The following is a 17,769-nucleotide window of genomic DNA, read 5'->3' as shown; positions in this document are numbered from 1 at the left end:
TCAGTCTTTAAGACACAAAGATAAAGAAACAAAGTATGTATAAAACAACGATGAGTGTTCTGAACACCACTGAACCTTACGTTTTACAACATATGCTATAGAACCATTGAGCTACAATAATATTCAATGGGAAAGAGGCTTTGGGATGTTCAGCTTGCATGTAATTAGGTCACACCATTTTAAAAATTCAATACAAGAAAAATTAAGAAAACGAGAAAAGGGCCCATGCTGTGTAGCCCATGAATCTCATTGGCTTTATCGTGAAAGTTTATTGTTTTTAATCCTAGTACAATCAGCTACCAGTTACATATAGTAAAAAACAAAAACAGCCACAAAGCAATGATGATAGAGATAGTCTGTGATATTGTACAGAGGAGGAAATATTCAGTCGGAATCCTCCAGTCCCCACCTGGCTTCAACAGTTAAGCTATCACTCCCACCCTCCCCAAAATAGTTTTAAAAATTTTTATTTCTTGCTTGGATACAGCAAGATTCTAATACCTCTTGGGGACACTGGAGAATTTTAAAAACTAAAGCAGTAGAAACAAAACAAAAATGGAAACGTGGAAGCAAGGTGACACACAAAGAAGATCCATGAGGCCTTGGCTTCAGATCACCTCAAAGCGAACCACCTGGAAAGAAAAGAAAAAATTGTTATGTCAGGAAAAAAAAAAAAATGGCAGAAAGTTCAGCAGGTCTCATTATCACAACATGACTCCACTTTTTCTCCAATCCACAGAATCCAAGCTTTTCTCAAGTTCTATATTTTTATAAGCAAGCCAGGATTACAGAACATTGCTTTCTTTTCTAATATGTTATTGTAAATGTTAGCAAAAAACCAGTTCATACTTACTCTTTCAGAATTAGAAAATAGCATTTTTAGTAATGCATGTTGTCTTCTTCATCTTAAACCCTTTGAAGCAACCACATAGTAGGTTATTTATATGACTGGGTACTCTTACCTTAAAGGAATAATGATTCCATTCAAAAACTAAGTCTCATATATATTTGGTTCGATTGAGGGCTTTTTCAGCCAGGTGGCCACTTTCATCTGTAATCTTCTCCCAATCTGTCTGTCCGACCACAAAACCTATGGCCCTTTTCCTATCTGCATCCTTCTTTTCTTCCAGGTCTGCCCATCTCACCTAAAGAGAACATAGCATTAGGCTGGGCTACAGAGAAAAATATATGCAAAAGTACCCCTCCCTCTTTGGGTAACTTCAGGGGCAGAATGACACGCATGAAACTCCAAGTTCAGAACATAGTAAAAATTAACCCAAGAGAACAGAAGAAAGCCCTGTATCTTACTTAAGTCACCAAGTCCTAACCACTGTAGCTCTTAAGCAGTTCAGCTCTTGGCTCAGTCCTGCCTTCTCCACCTCCTTTGTCACTCACAGGCCTGTCCTTTAAACTCACAGGCCTGTCCCTGTCCCTTTCTTTTTTAACCCGAAGTACTAATCTTTGATTAGTCTTCCTGCCTCTACTCACCCCCTCCAATCCACTCTACCATAGAGATTTCCCCCAAAAACACAGTTGTGACTCTTATCTGTTTCAAACTCTTCCCCTAAGAAAAAGGGTACCTTTAGTAAGTCTTTAAGACAAAGTCCACGTACTCAGATCCCACTTGATCTGGCCCCTGTCCATTTTGTGGCATCTCTGGCCAGTGACAGAGATAAACAACAGACTTATTTCTGATTCTCAGAGCACGTCAGTCATTTCATTTTTAATTTTGCAAGTACCAGTCTTTCTAGTAATGTCTTTCCCCAAACCTTGTTCACCTGGCATGAATGTAGTCATCCTTCCATACTTTATCCCTTTTTAAAAAAAATATTTTTAGTTGTACATGGACATAATACCTTTAATTTTTTTATCTTTAGGTGGTGCTAAGGATCAAACCTTGTGCCTCACACATGCTAGGCAAGAGCTCTACCACTGAACCCCAAATAATCATTTTTAATCATTACTTTTCTGAAGTTCCTTTAGGATTTCAACATGTCTACTTTTGAATTTCACACTTCAGTGTAATTACCCAATTATAGATCTGTCTTCTCCATATAATTTATACACATTGAGTTGGAATTCCTCAGCCCCCACCTGGCCTAAACAGTTAAGCTATCACTCCCACCCTCCCCAAAATAGTTTTAAAAATTTTTATTTCTTGCTTGGATACAGCTTGGATTCTAATACCTCTTGGGGACACTAAAAACTAAAGCAGTTAGAAACAAAAATGGAAATGTGAAAGCAAGGCATATAAACTATAAACACTTTAACATCTTTTTGTTGTTGTTTGTTTTTTGAGATGGGCGTCTCATTACATTGCCAATGCTGGTCTCAAGCTTGCAATCCTCCTGCCTCAGCCTCCCAAGTAGCTGTGTAGCATGTGCCACACAGCACTTGGCCTTGTAAACACCTTAGTTCAAGGACTGAGTTTTATTTATCCCCACAGAATTAAAATTTCTTGAAATTTCATCTTAGAAAATAGAAAGCTAGTATTATTACCTTCATACATGACATAGAGACCCACTGACACAGCTGGCAGGATTACAAATACAGATATATGATTCAGGGGTATTTCCTGTTGGTGGTATTCTGATTTTTTTTTTTTAAAAAAACGAACTCTTACAATATTATATTAATTTTTTTAAAAAATTTGTTTTAATCAGTTACATATGACAGTACAATGACCTTGACATATCATACATTTGAATCAGATGGGATATAATTTCTCAGAGTATACAGGTTGCACAATCACACTGGTCATGCAGTTACATATATACACAGTAATAATAATGTCTTTTTCATTCTACTATCCTTCCTATCTCCCCAACCCCTCCCCTCCCATGACTTCAAATACTGAAAGGCAGACTATGACTCTGCTACTTGTAATGCACAGTACCAAAGACTGTATTTTAAATATGCTTGTGATTTATTTATTATCTGTGACAAAGAAAGGAAATGAGAGCATCAAAACTCCATGCTCTCAGCCAGCAAGGTGGTGCATGCCTGTAATCTCAGTGGCTCAGGAGGCTGGAGGAGGAGGATCATGAGTTCAAAGCCAGCCTCAGTACTGGTGAGGTGCTAAGCAACTCGGTAAGACTCTGTCTCTAAATAAAATACAAAATACGGCTGATCAGGAGGTGGTCCAGTGGTCGAGTGCCCCTGAGTTTAATCCCTGGTACCCACCCTCCACAACAAAAAAACCCTCCATACTCTTTATATTGGAATTAAACATGCATTATTGCTCTAAGGTATACTGGCCTTCCCTTTTCCCATCTGCAGGACTGGTTATGAAATGACCAGGCTTCTCCTAATGCAATCATGTGGTCAAAGGGATGTGTAGGAACTATAGCGGGGAAGGAAATAATAACACCTCTTTTTTAAAAAATAACTTTATTTATTTATTTATTTATTTTTATGTGGTGCTGAGGATCGAACCCAGGGCCTTGCATGTGCAAGGCGAGTGCTCTACCACTGAGCCATAACCCCAACCCCGACACACCTGACTCTTCTTTTTTTTTTTAAGAGAAAGAGAGAGAATTTTTTAATATTTATTTTTTAGTTTTCAGCGGACACAACATCTTTGTTTGTATGTGGTGCTAAGGATCGAACCCAGGCTGCACGCATGCTAGGCGAGCGAGCAACCACTTGAGCCACATCCCCAGCCCAGGGGCCTTGTGCATGTGAGGCAAGCATTTAACCAACTAAGCTATATCCCCTGCCCCAATGCGGTTTTTTGTATACAAAGATCTCTGGGCATTCTACACATCAAAAAATAAATAAATAATTTAACTTTGGTTAATTCATAGGCACTGGTAGTTCTACTTGGAATAAAGGATACACATTTTATTGAAAGATGACTTGTGGTGGGGAGCATAAAAGATGTATGGGCAGACTATGACTACTGAACAAGGAAAAGGTAACCAGCTCACAATAAATTTAAACTCATGTCTGGGGCATTGATCAATATATTCAGCACAGAGCTAAATATGTTGATCAATCTCAACCTGCTACTTTTAAAGTTGCACTTTAGATTCTAAGTGCTTAAAACCTTGATAAAATGGAAGAATATGGGATTAGAAGAAAAAGTATATTATTTTTCAAATAAGCACTATGATTATGCATGAATTACTAAGTTTTTTGTTTTGTTTTGTTGTTTTGTAAGACAGAAACTTTTATTTCCAGGAATTGTGGATAAGTAACAAGTCAAATTTAAATATTCTATTTGAAAGATGGGGTGGGGGTGGGGAATTACTAAGATTTTTGAAACTGGAATTACAATATACTGGAAGGTGTTACATTTTTTTCACATCTCTAATACATACTTATGCTGTATTAAAATTACTAATTTACATGCTGGATTCTTCCATTGGAGGTCAGCTCCTTATAGGACTTATTCACATAGACAATCAATTTGTAAAATGAATGAAAGATCATCAAAACACTAACAATAACAGGAATGAAATAATGGCTTTCAGCCAGAATGGCTCCTTCTTTTCTTTTCTTTTCATTTGAGACAGTGTCTTTCCCTATTTCCCTAATAGCCTCAAACTTTCGACCCTCCCATCTCAGTCTCCTGAGTTGCTGAGATTACAGGTGTGTACCACCATACCTGGCCAGAAATGGCTTCTTGAGTCAGTGTCCCTTCTAATTTTCCTAAAGGTACTTTTGAGGTTTATAGCCCAATGTCTTTCTTTTTGCCACTTAACTGTAAGAAAAATGTGTTATAATATAAAAAAAACCTTGGCTAACACTCTAAGGTTTGATTATATATATATTTCATCTATTATTACTAAAAATATTTCTAAAATATACAAATTTGTTAAACAAGGAAAATGTTCACCTTCCACAGTCATAAAGTTAATACAAAATAGTGGGGCTGGGGCTGTGGCTCAGTGCAGCGCACTTGCCTGGCATGCGTGAGGCACTGGGTTCAATTCTCAGTACCACATATAAATAAATTAATTAAATTTAAAAAATACAAAATAGAGTCCACATGAGCTGCCATTTTATATCCAACTAAACCTGAAACTTCTTAAAAACAAGTATACTTTAAAGCCTAGCCATTTAGGTAAAATTTCTAATATGATCAACTCTACAAAAATCACCTTTTTGTTGTGGTAGAAGTTAATTCCAGAATCCATATGGTATTTGTAAAAAGTTGAACTACTGAAACCAAGAGACCCAAGAAAGGAATGGAATAATGTATGCTACATTCTTGCTACTTATAAGATCTTCTTTCCTTGGGCCCTGATATTGATTTTGGTGAGTGGTTTGAGAGTTAAAAACTATTTAAAATCAAGATATGAGGCAGAGGAATGAGATTAAAGAGGAGCCATTTTAGAACTAGGCCATTTAGCCATTTAGGACTACAATGTGCACTCCTCAGTTTTCTCTTGTCACCCAACTTGACAGTAAACTGCAAGGGATCATAAACTTCTTATTGCACGGGTGACAGATGTCTAAGTAAAAAAAAAAAAAAAAAGTCTCATTTCATATTATGTGTTACCAAAACTACACTGAATTATTATTCTCAAATCACTTCCGAAGAAGGTGTGCCACTTTTTTTTTTTAACTTTTTTTAGTTGTAGATGGAAGAATATGGGATTAGAAGGAAAAGTATATTTCCTCACTATCTTCATTTTTATTTATTTATTATTATTTTTTTAATGTGATGCTGTGGATCCAACCCAGGGCCTCACACATGCTAAGCAAGTGCACTACCACTGAGCTACAATCCCAGTTCAGGTGTGCCACTTTCTATTTCTTTCTTTTTTTGGTACTAGGGGTTGAACTCAGGGGCACATGACCAATGAGCCACATCCCCAGCCCTGTTTTGTATTTTATTTAGAGACAGGGTCTCACTGGGTTGCTTAATGCCTCACTTTTGCTGAGGCTGGCTGTAAACTTGCAATCCTCCCACCTCCTGAGCCGCTGAAATTGCAGGCGTGCATCACTGCACCAGGCTTCTTCTTTTTTTTTTAAAATATATATATATATATATATATTTTTTAGTTGTACAGGGACACACAATATCTTTGTTTATTAATTTATTTTTTATGTGGTGCTGAGGACTACTGAACCAGTGCCTCACACATGCTAGGCAAGCACTTTGCCACTGAACTACAGCCGCAGTCAGCCACTTTCTATTTCTATTGACCTCAACCTTAAAATTGGAGTAACAGGCATGATCCAAATAGTCCTTGGGAGGGGCTGGACACAAATGAAAAGCCATTATAAGGGTATCTCTTCCTTATTCCCTCAAGCTACACAGACAAGAGTAGGCTTATGGGCTGTCTGCAATATTTGAAATAGCTTTGAAAGCTGGATTCTTTGAAATGGAACACACTTTCATGAAGATTTACTGGCACTTTTTATCTCTTTAGAAAAAAAATATTTTAGTATTCAACCATTGAGGAAATTCATGAAAAAATACAAAGAAATCATGTGTAAAAAGTATCATGTACAACCCCATTCTTTTTTTTTTTTTTTTAAAGAGAGAATGAGAGAGGAGAGAGAGAGAATTTTTAATATTTATTAGTTCTCGGCGGACACAACATCTTTGTTGGTATGTGGTGCTGAGGATCGAACCCGGGCCGCACGCAAGCCAGGCGAGCGAGCTACCGCTTGAGCCACATCCCCAGCCCCGACAACCCCATTCTTAATAAGAAATGATATATTTTTCTCCCAGATATCAGATAGTCAAAAAGTTTGATTACAGCACTGTGAGTGTAAGTATGGTAAAAGAGGATACTTAATTTACATGAGGATAAAGAAATAGTTGGACCTTTCTGGAAAAAAATCTTATATCTGTCAGAATGATAAATCTATTCTATGACTTTGCAGCTTTAGTGCTAAAAATTCATCCTAAGGAAATATTTGCAAAAAGATACCAAGGCTTATGCCCCATGATTTCTACTGTAGTATCTGTATTAGCAATAAAATGGAAATAGCATAGATATCCATCAATAATGGACTGGTTAAATAACTACTTGTACAACCAAATAATGGCACATTGGGCAGCTTTTTAAAAAGAATGATAGATCTGTAGATACTTATATCAAGATACAGAAGAAAGTTGTTCATAACAGTGTATATATGATCTCTTTGCTTTGTTAGTTTGTTTTAAAAGATACACATATATATCACTTTAATTGAATCCAATATCTATGTGGTACACCCAACCCATGTCCTGGCTTCATATTTCTGTTCCCTTTCATAGTAAAACTTCCTCTTCATTTGCTGTTACATACTTCTTCTCTAATATGCTCCAAATTGGCTGTTGCTGCTGCTGCTTCTTTTTTTTTTTTTTTTTTTTTGGTACAAGGGGACTGAACCCAGGGGCACTTAACCAATGAGCCAATCCTCAGTGACACTCTAATAAGATATAAAAAGAGCTAAGTTGCTGAGGCTGGCTTTGAACTCATGATCCGCCTACCTCAGCCTCCTGAACTTCCTCCAAACTGGCTTCTGTCTCTCATCTAAGAGAAGAACATACAGGAACCCTCATGTTGCCAAATCTAATGGCCATTTCTGTTCTCAATTTAATTGTTTTTTCACTTTAAAACTGATTTTTTCTTCTTGAAACACTTCTATCTGAATTTCTAAATTTTGAGATCCAGCATCCCATTTTCTTATCTATTTTAAATTTCTCCTTGGGCAAGATCATTCAGTTTCATGGTTTACCATTTTTCTCAAATTCATTATTTCAGTCTGGTCTCTCATGAATTTCACACTTGTAAATCTAATAGCCAATTTAATATTTTCACTTAGATGGATTTGTATCTCATCTAACCTAACCTAACCTAATCTGAGATGGGGTCCAATTATGCTATCCAGACTAGCTTGATATTCCTAGACTCTAAGTGATCCTCCTGCCTCAGCCTTCTGAATAGCTGGGGCTACACTACAACCAGGTCTTTACTTAGATTTCTAACAAAACTTAAGCTTATGACTCCCTCAGACTAAACAACATCACAAACATTGGATGTGCATTGCCAGAACCCTAAGGAAGTCACTCTTGATCTCATCTACCATTGGACCCTCGCCATAAAATCCATTAAGAAGTATTACAGATTCTCTTTACACCCTACTCTGCACCCCATTCTTACCTTATGATAAAATAACATAATAGTTACTCCCAGCTCCTTTAAAATTGACAACATGCAAACCATGTAAGGTTCTGTTCTCCATTTTTTAAGTCACGTGCACATTTTGACCTAAAATTTGTAAGGTCTCCCTTCTTTTTAGAATATGTAATGTCATACAGTATCAAAACTAAAATGCTCTAAAAAATGGCATTCATATAATTATCTCCTCATATTTTTCTAAAATCTGATGCTTAAATGGGTCCTTTATTTGTTGTGAGTTATTAACAAAAGTCACTTACCCTCTTCTTCCCAGGCTCAGAAGCACGAGTTTCATAATCATCAGGGAGCTGAAGATAATCCTCCATTCTGCTGGCAATCGCCTCCCAGTCACGTTTCCTTTTAGTACCAGTCCTCAAGCCATCCAACTTGTCTGAGGGACAAACACAGAGCCGAAGCATTAAGGAAGAGTGTGAATTTGTACACAACACATATACAAGGGAAAAGAAGTCTGGAATACTTTCAAGGGGAATTATCCATATTTTTGAGTGGAGCATCACTTGTAGATCCAAACTATCTTCATGGCTGAGAAAAATGTCAAGTTCTGTGCAATTTCCATGGTCTATCTGATGTTTGTACTAGCCACTGTTACATTATGATGCTGGTTTAAGTAACAAGTAATGAACAAAGCAAGAAAAAGCACTTGTCTTCTGCCTTCTCCTTGTTCTCCCATGCTCCCCAATTCAAAGTTTTGAATGAAAAGCTGTATTTTTCTAAGACAATTACTTCCATTCTTATTTTTTTCTTCAACACATCATTAATACCATTCATTTCATCTACAATTGTGTGTAATATTGTATCATATGAAAAGTAAGCAGTACCAAGAACTTAGTGATATTTAAGAAGATTTAAGATGTACAGTTTAGGATTTGGGCTGCTATGAGAGAATTAAATCATGAATTAATGTTTATAAATCAGATGACTATATGAGATTGCCACTTTCTCTGGATACATCATGAAATACTGTTGACCATTCTGATGCTGAAGTCTAGTCAGCCAAAGTGACCAGATCTGATATTTCTTTCTGAACCCTGATTCAGAGGGCCAGGCCTCCCAAGAGCTTACAACTATAATCAATTAAATGAATAAGAATTCCACATCCAGAAACTATGAGATAGGAGATTAGATGTCTTAAAGAAGAACACGCAATGAAAATGTGTTGTGTTTTTTTATTGGTTATTAATAATTGATCTTGAATACTACATATGGAATATCATGAGTTATATACATTTTTAGCTACAATAAAGTACTAAACTTTTGAATCATTTGAAGTTATATAAACATACTATTATTAAAGCAGACCAATAAAGGTAAGCCTAAAATCTTCAGGAACACAATGACCATACTTCATAGAATTCCGTAACAGGTGCAGAGGGTATATAATAGAAATCTTTAAGGTACCAAGTTGGAGAGAACTTGATATGAAGTGCAATGGAAGCAGTGGCAAGGAGGAGGGTGAATTTATGCTTCAAATATATGAATTTCACACACAACAAACTGTACAATATTTAAAGGCCAGAAAGACTTTGCATAATTGGCAAACTTTTTAGTTTCAACCCTCCCAACCCACAAAAGCAATTATCACTAAAAAATCAGTAAGGCAAATTTATTACTTTACAAAACTCAAGAAAAGTTTATCATCTTGTTTTGGCAAAATTTTCACATGGGTGGGGTTCTGTAGAACCAGTCTTGTATTTCCTCTGCAGATCACATGCTATACCAAGTGGCTCTATCTACAGGCCATACTATACACAATCTTAAATAAGTGACTCCTTCCTGCACAGGGACATAGGATATGGTATTTGAAAATCATCAACAAGGTCCTATAAGCAATGACACCGGACTTAGTTCAACAGCATACAGTGTTACCAGAAGAGTAGGAAGCTCCCGCATACTTATTATATAAGTTAAATAAACCTCAATTGAGTTTGAAACTTAATACAATTAATTTTGACATTAACATACTTCAAAGGAAAAAAATTCACATTTGAATTCCAAGAATAGAGAATGGCCAGGTAGCAATGCAGAAGAGCAGTGAAAACTGCAAGAGATCTTCCTTATACACTGGATATATGACAGGAGTTACAGACCAGGTGTTCTAGTCAGAAGAGCAGGCATTTCTAGTCTGAGCACCCTTGTTTAAAATGTTTAATTTGAAATTTTATTGTGCAATCTGTTTAAAAGTTTCCTTGTTGGGACTAAAGAAAGGCTCATTCATATCTCTTCCACATGACATACTGGAAACCCAAACACACAGATGGATGGCATAAGGTGAGGAAAGAGGAATCTGGGTTCTTAATTATAAAAGGAAGATTGGTGACCAATACACTTACACTAATGATTTTGAGACATCTGAGATTCAAAAGATAAAGTTTTAAGATGATGATGAATTTTAAATCCAACTTGGCAGGCCATAGAATTTTACCACATCTTTAAAACTGTAAATATTATTATACAGCACAACAGAAAAATTCTTAGATACATCTAAGTATTTCCTAAATGTAAATAATATTTCTGAAAATCTGTTCATGGTGAACATACAAGTGTTATGTGCCTATACAAACAATAGTTACATTCCAACTGTGAAGAGATGAGTCTGACTGATGTGCAGAAAGCCAATACACAACAACTTAAGTACAGAAAAATGACATAGAGAAGAGAAAGAGAAAAGTACTTTAGATGGTGAAACCTAAGTTAGGATGAAAATGGTTTCAAATATTCTAGTTCTTACAGTTTGGGAAACGAAAATCACATTTCTGGAATTTAAGCGGCTTCAATTCTGGATCCCAGCATCTGATGTGGCATGTAATAATACCCACCTTGCTTTAGAATGCCTGTGTCCCAGCTGGGAAGTAATAGTTAGGTATAAAACTAAAGGCAGACTACAGGCAGCCTTCAACAGTTCCATGACACCCACACCAGATGTAGCTCAGGCCTGCTCTGAACTATTTCAAAATTAGGTTGCTTTCAGACACAGACACAGGCTGAACTATATACTGGGCACAGAATTAAGACTCTGCAATGAGACCTAACCAGATGCTTGAAAGATTTGAGGTCAGAATTTTCTTACTGGCAGACTAATTTGTGAATCAAATTCCTCAGTTCCAGATTCAGCTCTTCTTTTGGTTCAATGTGTGACACTGCTAAAGCTTAATGTTTCCACCAGCATAATCATATTACCAAGAGTAATTTAAGAATGTTGATTGAGTACTCAGAAAAATCAATTGTACCTGTTATGATAAGGAAGACAACATAAATAAGCTAATTCTCAGATAAAGATACTCATGAGTTAAAGGAAAACCTCTAAACTGGCTCAAAAGACTAATCTCAAAGGAATAAGTACTTTCAAGAAAACACACTGGATTTGCCTTCCTCCATGGATGGATCAGCTCTCAAGACAATACAGTGGTGCAAGATGCAAGTCCTTATACAAAGTATTATTGTCACTCCTATTATAAACAATCAGAAGCTGAACTGTAAACATTAGAATTTATTTTCTAGATTTATTACCAGACTTAACCCTACCAGAAACGGTTTATAAGAAATCCATTCCTGTAATTCATTGTCTAACACTGTTTTCAAAACCGAGTGTATCTGTGTAAGATATATTTTCTGAGGATTAAATGGTACACAAGCCAGAATTCTTCCCAGAAATTAAAATCAATGTTAATGACATTTTCTTGAATAATTATCATAACTAAATTCCATCTTCTTTTCTCCTTAGAAACTAGAAAGAAAAGTAAAAAATGGACTGGTTTCAGTTTAAAAAACCACTATCCCAGATCACATATTACACAATGCCTCTGAGGAATATTTGCTTAGCTAAAATAGTTACCACTTTTATATTCACCTTATCTATTTTTATTTATAATCTTTCTTTGCCCCAGAAGATAACCACCATTTAGAGAACCATTAGAAAGAAATGGTCTTAGTGTCTTATAGATTATTTCCAAAGTACATAAGCCTCGAACTTCAATCTAATGTCAAAATAAGTAGAACCAAAGCGTCATTATATAAAAAATTAATGAGGTCATTATTCTCTACATATTTAATTGCATTTAAATATATATGTGCTTCAGGTCTAAGGAAGGAGACAGTTGGTGATTATTAAGATTTCCCACAGAGGAAAGAAAAGTAGAATATGTCAGTGAAACATAGTTTTCATTTAACATATGCTTTAAAAAAAAAAAAAAAAAGTCTTTTGTTTGTCTTTAGTGCTGGGGATTGAACCTAGGGCCTCACACATGTTAGGCAAGCACTGAGCTACATCACCAGCTCTAAAAAATGTTTAGATTTTATTATAAAGAACCTATCCCAGCCAGGCGCTGTAATGCTGGCGGCTCAGGAGGCTGAGGGCCTACGAAACTCGGTGAGACCTTGTCTCTAAATAAAATTCAGAAAGGGCTGGTGATGTGACTTAGTGGTTGAGTGCCCCTGAATTCAATTCCCCGTACAAAAAAAAAGAAAAGAAAAAACCTATCCCAATAACAGTAATATTACTGTTTATGGAACTACTTTTTAAACACGTAGTCAATATCAAGAGTTAGCACCAGTAGCTGTGCAAAACAGAAGGCATAATTTTCACAACTGTGTATTTTCTGTGGTGCCAGAAACACAATGTGTCCTAGGGAGTGAAGCAGCTAAATGACTAAATTTGTTCTAGGAAATAAAGACGTTTAGACAGTTCCTTAAGTTTTGGAGTCACAGTATGATATCAGGAAGAGAACAGCAGAGGCTGACAGACATAATTCACACATCATTAAGGCCTTTGTAGTTCCAAAAGTTTCCTAGCATGTTTTCTTAAAATTTTTCTGATATATCTCAATGGACATGTTAAACTGTTATCTTTAAATGAAGTAATAAAAATTTTAAAATGCTTTATAGTATCACCATGAAATACTGGAGTAATCTGCTTGATTATGTGTTTTTGTTTGCTTGGCATGATGGAAAACCTCACATTAAGAAACTTTGAAGTCTGATTTAAATAATCATTTTAACTGGTTTACCTTGTAACCTGGTGCTACCGACAACTTGAAGGAAAATTTATATGGAATCTCATAAAGCAGGATCTTCAAAAATCTGAATTAGATATTCACTTCCCTATATCCAGAACCTCTAATTCATTACAAGAAAAATACGTGCCTTTTAATTAATCTTTAGATTTTAATAATTATTATCCTTATCCAAAGTATTCATAAACAGGTTCAACTTTGGGCTGCAATTAAATATTCTTTAAAAGAAGAAACGTCACCAGCACCAATATTTCTGATCAATATAAAAAAATGAATGTTAAAAGTTATAGAATTATTAAATTCATCAAATATTTCACTGTACTCTAAAAACTTCAAATGGAATAGAGCAATTCTTTTAAATAATCTTTTTCCACTCTGTCACAAGATATAACTAGTTAAACCAAAAGCTAATGAAACAGACTGGAGGATGTGAGGCAGGCCAAAAATTGTGTTTTCACCTGAAGTTTTGGGAAATTTGTTCTTCTTATAGCAGAAAGCTCTATGACCATTACCATGAGGTATCACATATAAAAACAGGAAAAAGGAAATACCCACCTAGCTTTGCCTCAGAAGTGTCCATCTCCCATTTGCTTTTCGGAATGTAACCCTAAATCGTACACAGAGAGAAGCTCGAAGGGTTAGAAAGAGACACATACATGCAAAACACTTTTGAACTGGAAAAGCATTAAAACTGGGAATGGATTCAGTTTCCACTCACTAGTTGTAAATATATCCTTAGGGAAAACACAATCTCATTATCTTTGAAGAAACTAAAAGACCAAATTTGCCAAACTTCATGCATGGATTTCAGGGTAGTCACTTCAGTATAGTATTATGAAGGCGCTTTGAGGCAGCTATGGTTCAGAGCTCATAATTGTAGTGTGAACAACAGCTGTATAGCAATTATGGTAAGAATGTACAGATAGTTACTATGCCAAAATTAATATCATTCTGTGTCTGATATTAATCACTAGCTAGGTGATTTTCTATCACAGCTGCTATTCTCAAGTGATTGTAGCAGGAAGTCCAAAATGTGTTCTTCAAGACAGTTACGTGACAGTCCAGTGTTATTTTAAGTACTTGAAAGAAAGGAGGAGGGCTGGTATCACTGAACCCAACTACCCAATTATGAAGTTCAAACTCACTTTAAAATGACTCAATCCATGTACCAGTTAGATCTTACAAAGACTAATTTTATTGAATCAATTTCAGAGCATTTCTCTTTCATCAGTTGGAAATTAGATTATTATTTCTGATGTCTTTTTAAATCCACTTTTTCCCATTATACGAAAAAACAAAAATCTCCACAACCAACTTACATCTTGGGTATCATGAGATAACTGAGTGGTTTATTTCAAACTCCCAAAACAGTTTCCAGTTTTCCAGTGCATCTAGTGAACTATGCATTTATTCACCTAGCAAGTACATGTGATTTATCATGATTGCCCTTTCCTTCACTTGGACTGTTTTCTATTAGACCCTAACACACAGAAACTTTAACATTAGGACCTAGAAAACAGGACAAATTCATCAAAGGTGTCAGCAATTTTTTTTATGAATCATTATATCTCTCTACTGTTGAGAATATTCGAGTTCATAGAACAGACTGACACAGCTAAGTTGGAAGGTGTGTTGAAAATATGACAATAGCTTCTATGGAAGAGTTTACTTGAGCACCAGCATCATTATACCAGGGAACTTATGGGTTTTACACATTTCTAGCCAGAACTAATAGTTCAATTTCAGCTTACTAGGTATTTCAGGTTATAAATTATATCATCTTTTCCAAATACATTACTAGAACAAACCACAAGAAAGCTATGCTGAAGCGTTGATGCTAAAAGTTAAGTACTGAAGAAGCCTGTACAAGTGATACATCAAAAATCATCTGAAATCCTTAAGCATCACTGGAATAATATAAACTCTGAATCAATTCTACTAGGTATACTGAAGCACTAAAGAAGGCAAACTACTACACCATTGATCTCCCAACGAGGATTTTCTTAACCAAGAAATGTTTTAATTTCATCCAGTGTATCAATCAGCACAGAGTGAAAAATGCAAAGTTTACTGAGAATTCTGTCAAAATAGTCGGAATGAAATAAGACTTGCTCTTAACCCTTTGATTAATATTCTCCAAGAATCTTTTACTCTTGGGATAGAGTGCAACAGTAGAAGATCCTGGATTCTGGTCTTTGAATGGGTTAAGAGAAGTTTTAGAACATAAAGTAAACAAGGATATTAATTTCTGCCTGCTGGAACCATCCTGTTCTTTAAAACTCTACCAATCTCCCACTGCTTAAACTGTTAGACCATTTGGAAATAAAAGATAGTCCAGCAAGGTAGAACTCTAAGGCTTCCTTGCCATGACTCTGATGTAAAAATAGAGTATTATAGTGCGTTTCACTTTAAAAAATAGTACATTCAATTAAAAGCTCCAAGTTTTGACCTACACCCAAGCAACTGAGATGTTATGAACCATATCCTAAATTGAAATCTCTATAAAGGTAGAGCTTCAGAAAGCTAATGATATTGCAGACTTCTTACATGGTCATTTTCTAGCAATATATATGCTGCAAGAAGCTAAAGAGGTCATTAACCATAGTCCAGAACAGGGTGGGTGGACCTTTAAGTGAAATTTCCTGCCTACATTTTAGATTATGTATGTCAAAATACAACTTAGAAAAAATAGACTTTGTTTAAAAAAAACATACTGAGACTCAAATGCCATTAACTTTAAAGCTTATTTTTTAATCCACATTTAAAATCTATGAATGTAGGTTGACACCATCTCTATATAAACACAGTTTCTATCAAGAGTCCTCTATATCACACATGGGTTTGATGGGACCACTCCTTGGAGAGTCTTTATACTCTGGGAATCCCCAGGAATGAGGGTTCTCGATTTATACATTTTCAGAGGAATATGAGAAGCAACTTTAGCAAAGGTGAAATATTAAATAAACCAAATAATAGTCTGGATTTAAAAAGCAACACTATTCCAAGGCATTGCTTATCTCTGTACCTCATTAGCAAATACTGAAAATTCAACATAACTCTATAGGTCGCATTTTCTTCAATAACAGGGTAAAGCAAACATCTCTACAGAGTTGTGATCAAAAACATTTACAGTACACAGGAACTTCAAACTCACAAATGTAAGTTTCTAATCAGCCTAAGCAAAATCCATTGGCTACACAATCAAAATTTTCCCCATCACTTAACAGGATAAAATGCAGAAGAACAAATCCAGTAGCCAGTGGCAACCCTCTGCCTCCTCATTCAATTAAGTTCTGACTTAGTTGACAGAAAAACTCGATTTTGAGATCTTGTAGCAAAGAAGAGACAATTTACGCATATGTTGGGTAGGCTGTTACCACATATCTGCTGGAATGTAAGAATGCCCTTTCAAATATAATTTTCTTAAAAAGTATATTCCCCTAAAACTATCCACAAATAGATGAATAGGTACAAAGGTAAGTTTCTTAGCACTCTGTTAAAGTTTTCTTTTAACACAGGGTTCTTTTGGTCTAGGGAAAAATAAAAAGTATCCAAAAATTTCCTTGAAGATGATTATGGAAACTTTTACCATTAAAAAGTGTATATCAACAGTAGTAATCTGACCACAGATCTGAATATAAAACCTCCTTAAGAAATCTAATAAAGAGACACTTTGTTCAAAGTGGTTGGTCTGTCTCCTACCAGTTCGCTTTCCTCTTCCTCTCCATCTTTTTTTTCTTCCTTTTGTTCTTCAATATTTGCATCAAAATCTTCCATTTCTACCTAGAGATGACAGTAATCATTAAACAGCAAACAAACAAAAAACATTTAGTTAACATTTAGAAAACCACTGAATTACTAGGATCAGGAATAAGCACTTTGCATGGTGTGCAAAGCATAAACTTACTATTAATTTTGAAACATAACTAATAAAGACAGAACAATATTCTGGCCTGGATACCCATTTTTATAATTCCCTACGAGATTAAATATAATGTTTTATTCCACGTAGATGGTTACTTGTTTTAAATGTTTATGGATAACTGGGTTTCTTTTTACAACCTTTAACAAGTATTTTTTTCCAAATAAGTAAACTTATGTTTCAAATTTTGAAATATAAGAAAAAGTATAGTAAAAAGTGGGATGATAGTAACTTGGCCCAGAATGGTAGTTAATGCAAATAAGAGTACGTGGATTTGAGAAACTATGTTACAATGTAAAACTGACAAAACTTGTAACAGATTACAAGGTAAATAGATAAGGTCAAATGGTATAGGGGAGGGTAAAAATCAAAGATAACTTTCAGATTACTAGCTTTACCAATCAAGTGACTGGGCCAGACATGGTGGCACAGGCCTGTGATCACATTGGCTCAGGAGGCTGAGGCAGGAGGATTCCAAGTTCAAAGCCAAACTCAACAACTTAGTGAGGCCCTAAACAACTTAGTGAGACCCTGTCTCAAAAAGTAAAACATAGGCTGGGGATGTGGTTCTCTGGTTAAGTGCCTCTGGGTTAAATCCTAGGAACCAAAAAAATAAAAAATATCTGATTGGTGATTTTAATTGAAAAAACAGAATACTGAAACAGGTTTGGATGTGAGTTGGTTGAGTTTA

The 17,769-nt window shown here is 35.5% G+C and overlaps 1 protein-coding gene across 7 annotated transcripts in view; it reads right to left on the bottom strand.

Annotated features, from left to right (window-relative positions):
* Positions 1-249: 249 nt before the first annotated feature.
* Positions 250-17,769, bottom strand: part of Ylpm1 (YLP motif containing 1) — a 74,116-nt gene continuing 56,596 nt past the window's right edge. For 2 of the 7 annotated variants that reach the window (XM_078050554.1, XM_078050558.1), the window contains 5 exons: positions 16,859-16,939; positions 13,712-13,763; positions 8,387-8,517; positions 963-1,145; positions 250-632 (listed from right to left, as the gene is read on the bottom strand). In XM_078050554.1, coding sequence (XP_077906680.1) covers positions 999-1,145; positions 8,387-8,517; positions 13,712-13,763; positions 16,859-16,939 — 411 coding nt within the window. In that variant the 3' untranslated portion in view covers positions 250-632; positions 963-998. Of the gene's footprint in view, positions 633-962; positions 3,105-8,386; positions 8,518-13,711; positions 13,764-16,858; positions 16,940-17,769 lie in introns of those variants that run through there. The other 5 variants (XM_078050555.1, XR_013439137.1, XR_013439136.1 and 2 more) reach the window with 5 other exon arrangements.

Source organism: Ictidomys tridecemlineatus, chromosome 5, assembly GCF_052094955.1.
Source record: "Ictidomys tridecemlineatus isolate mIctTri1 chromosome 5, mIctTri1.hap1, whole genome shotgun sequence".
NCBI lineage: Eukaryota > Metazoa > Chordata > Mammalia > Rodentia > Sciuridae > Ictidomys > Ictidomys tridecemlineatus.
Note: the sequence above shows the minus strand (reverse complement) of the source record. Positions and strands in the feature narration are given on the sequence as shown.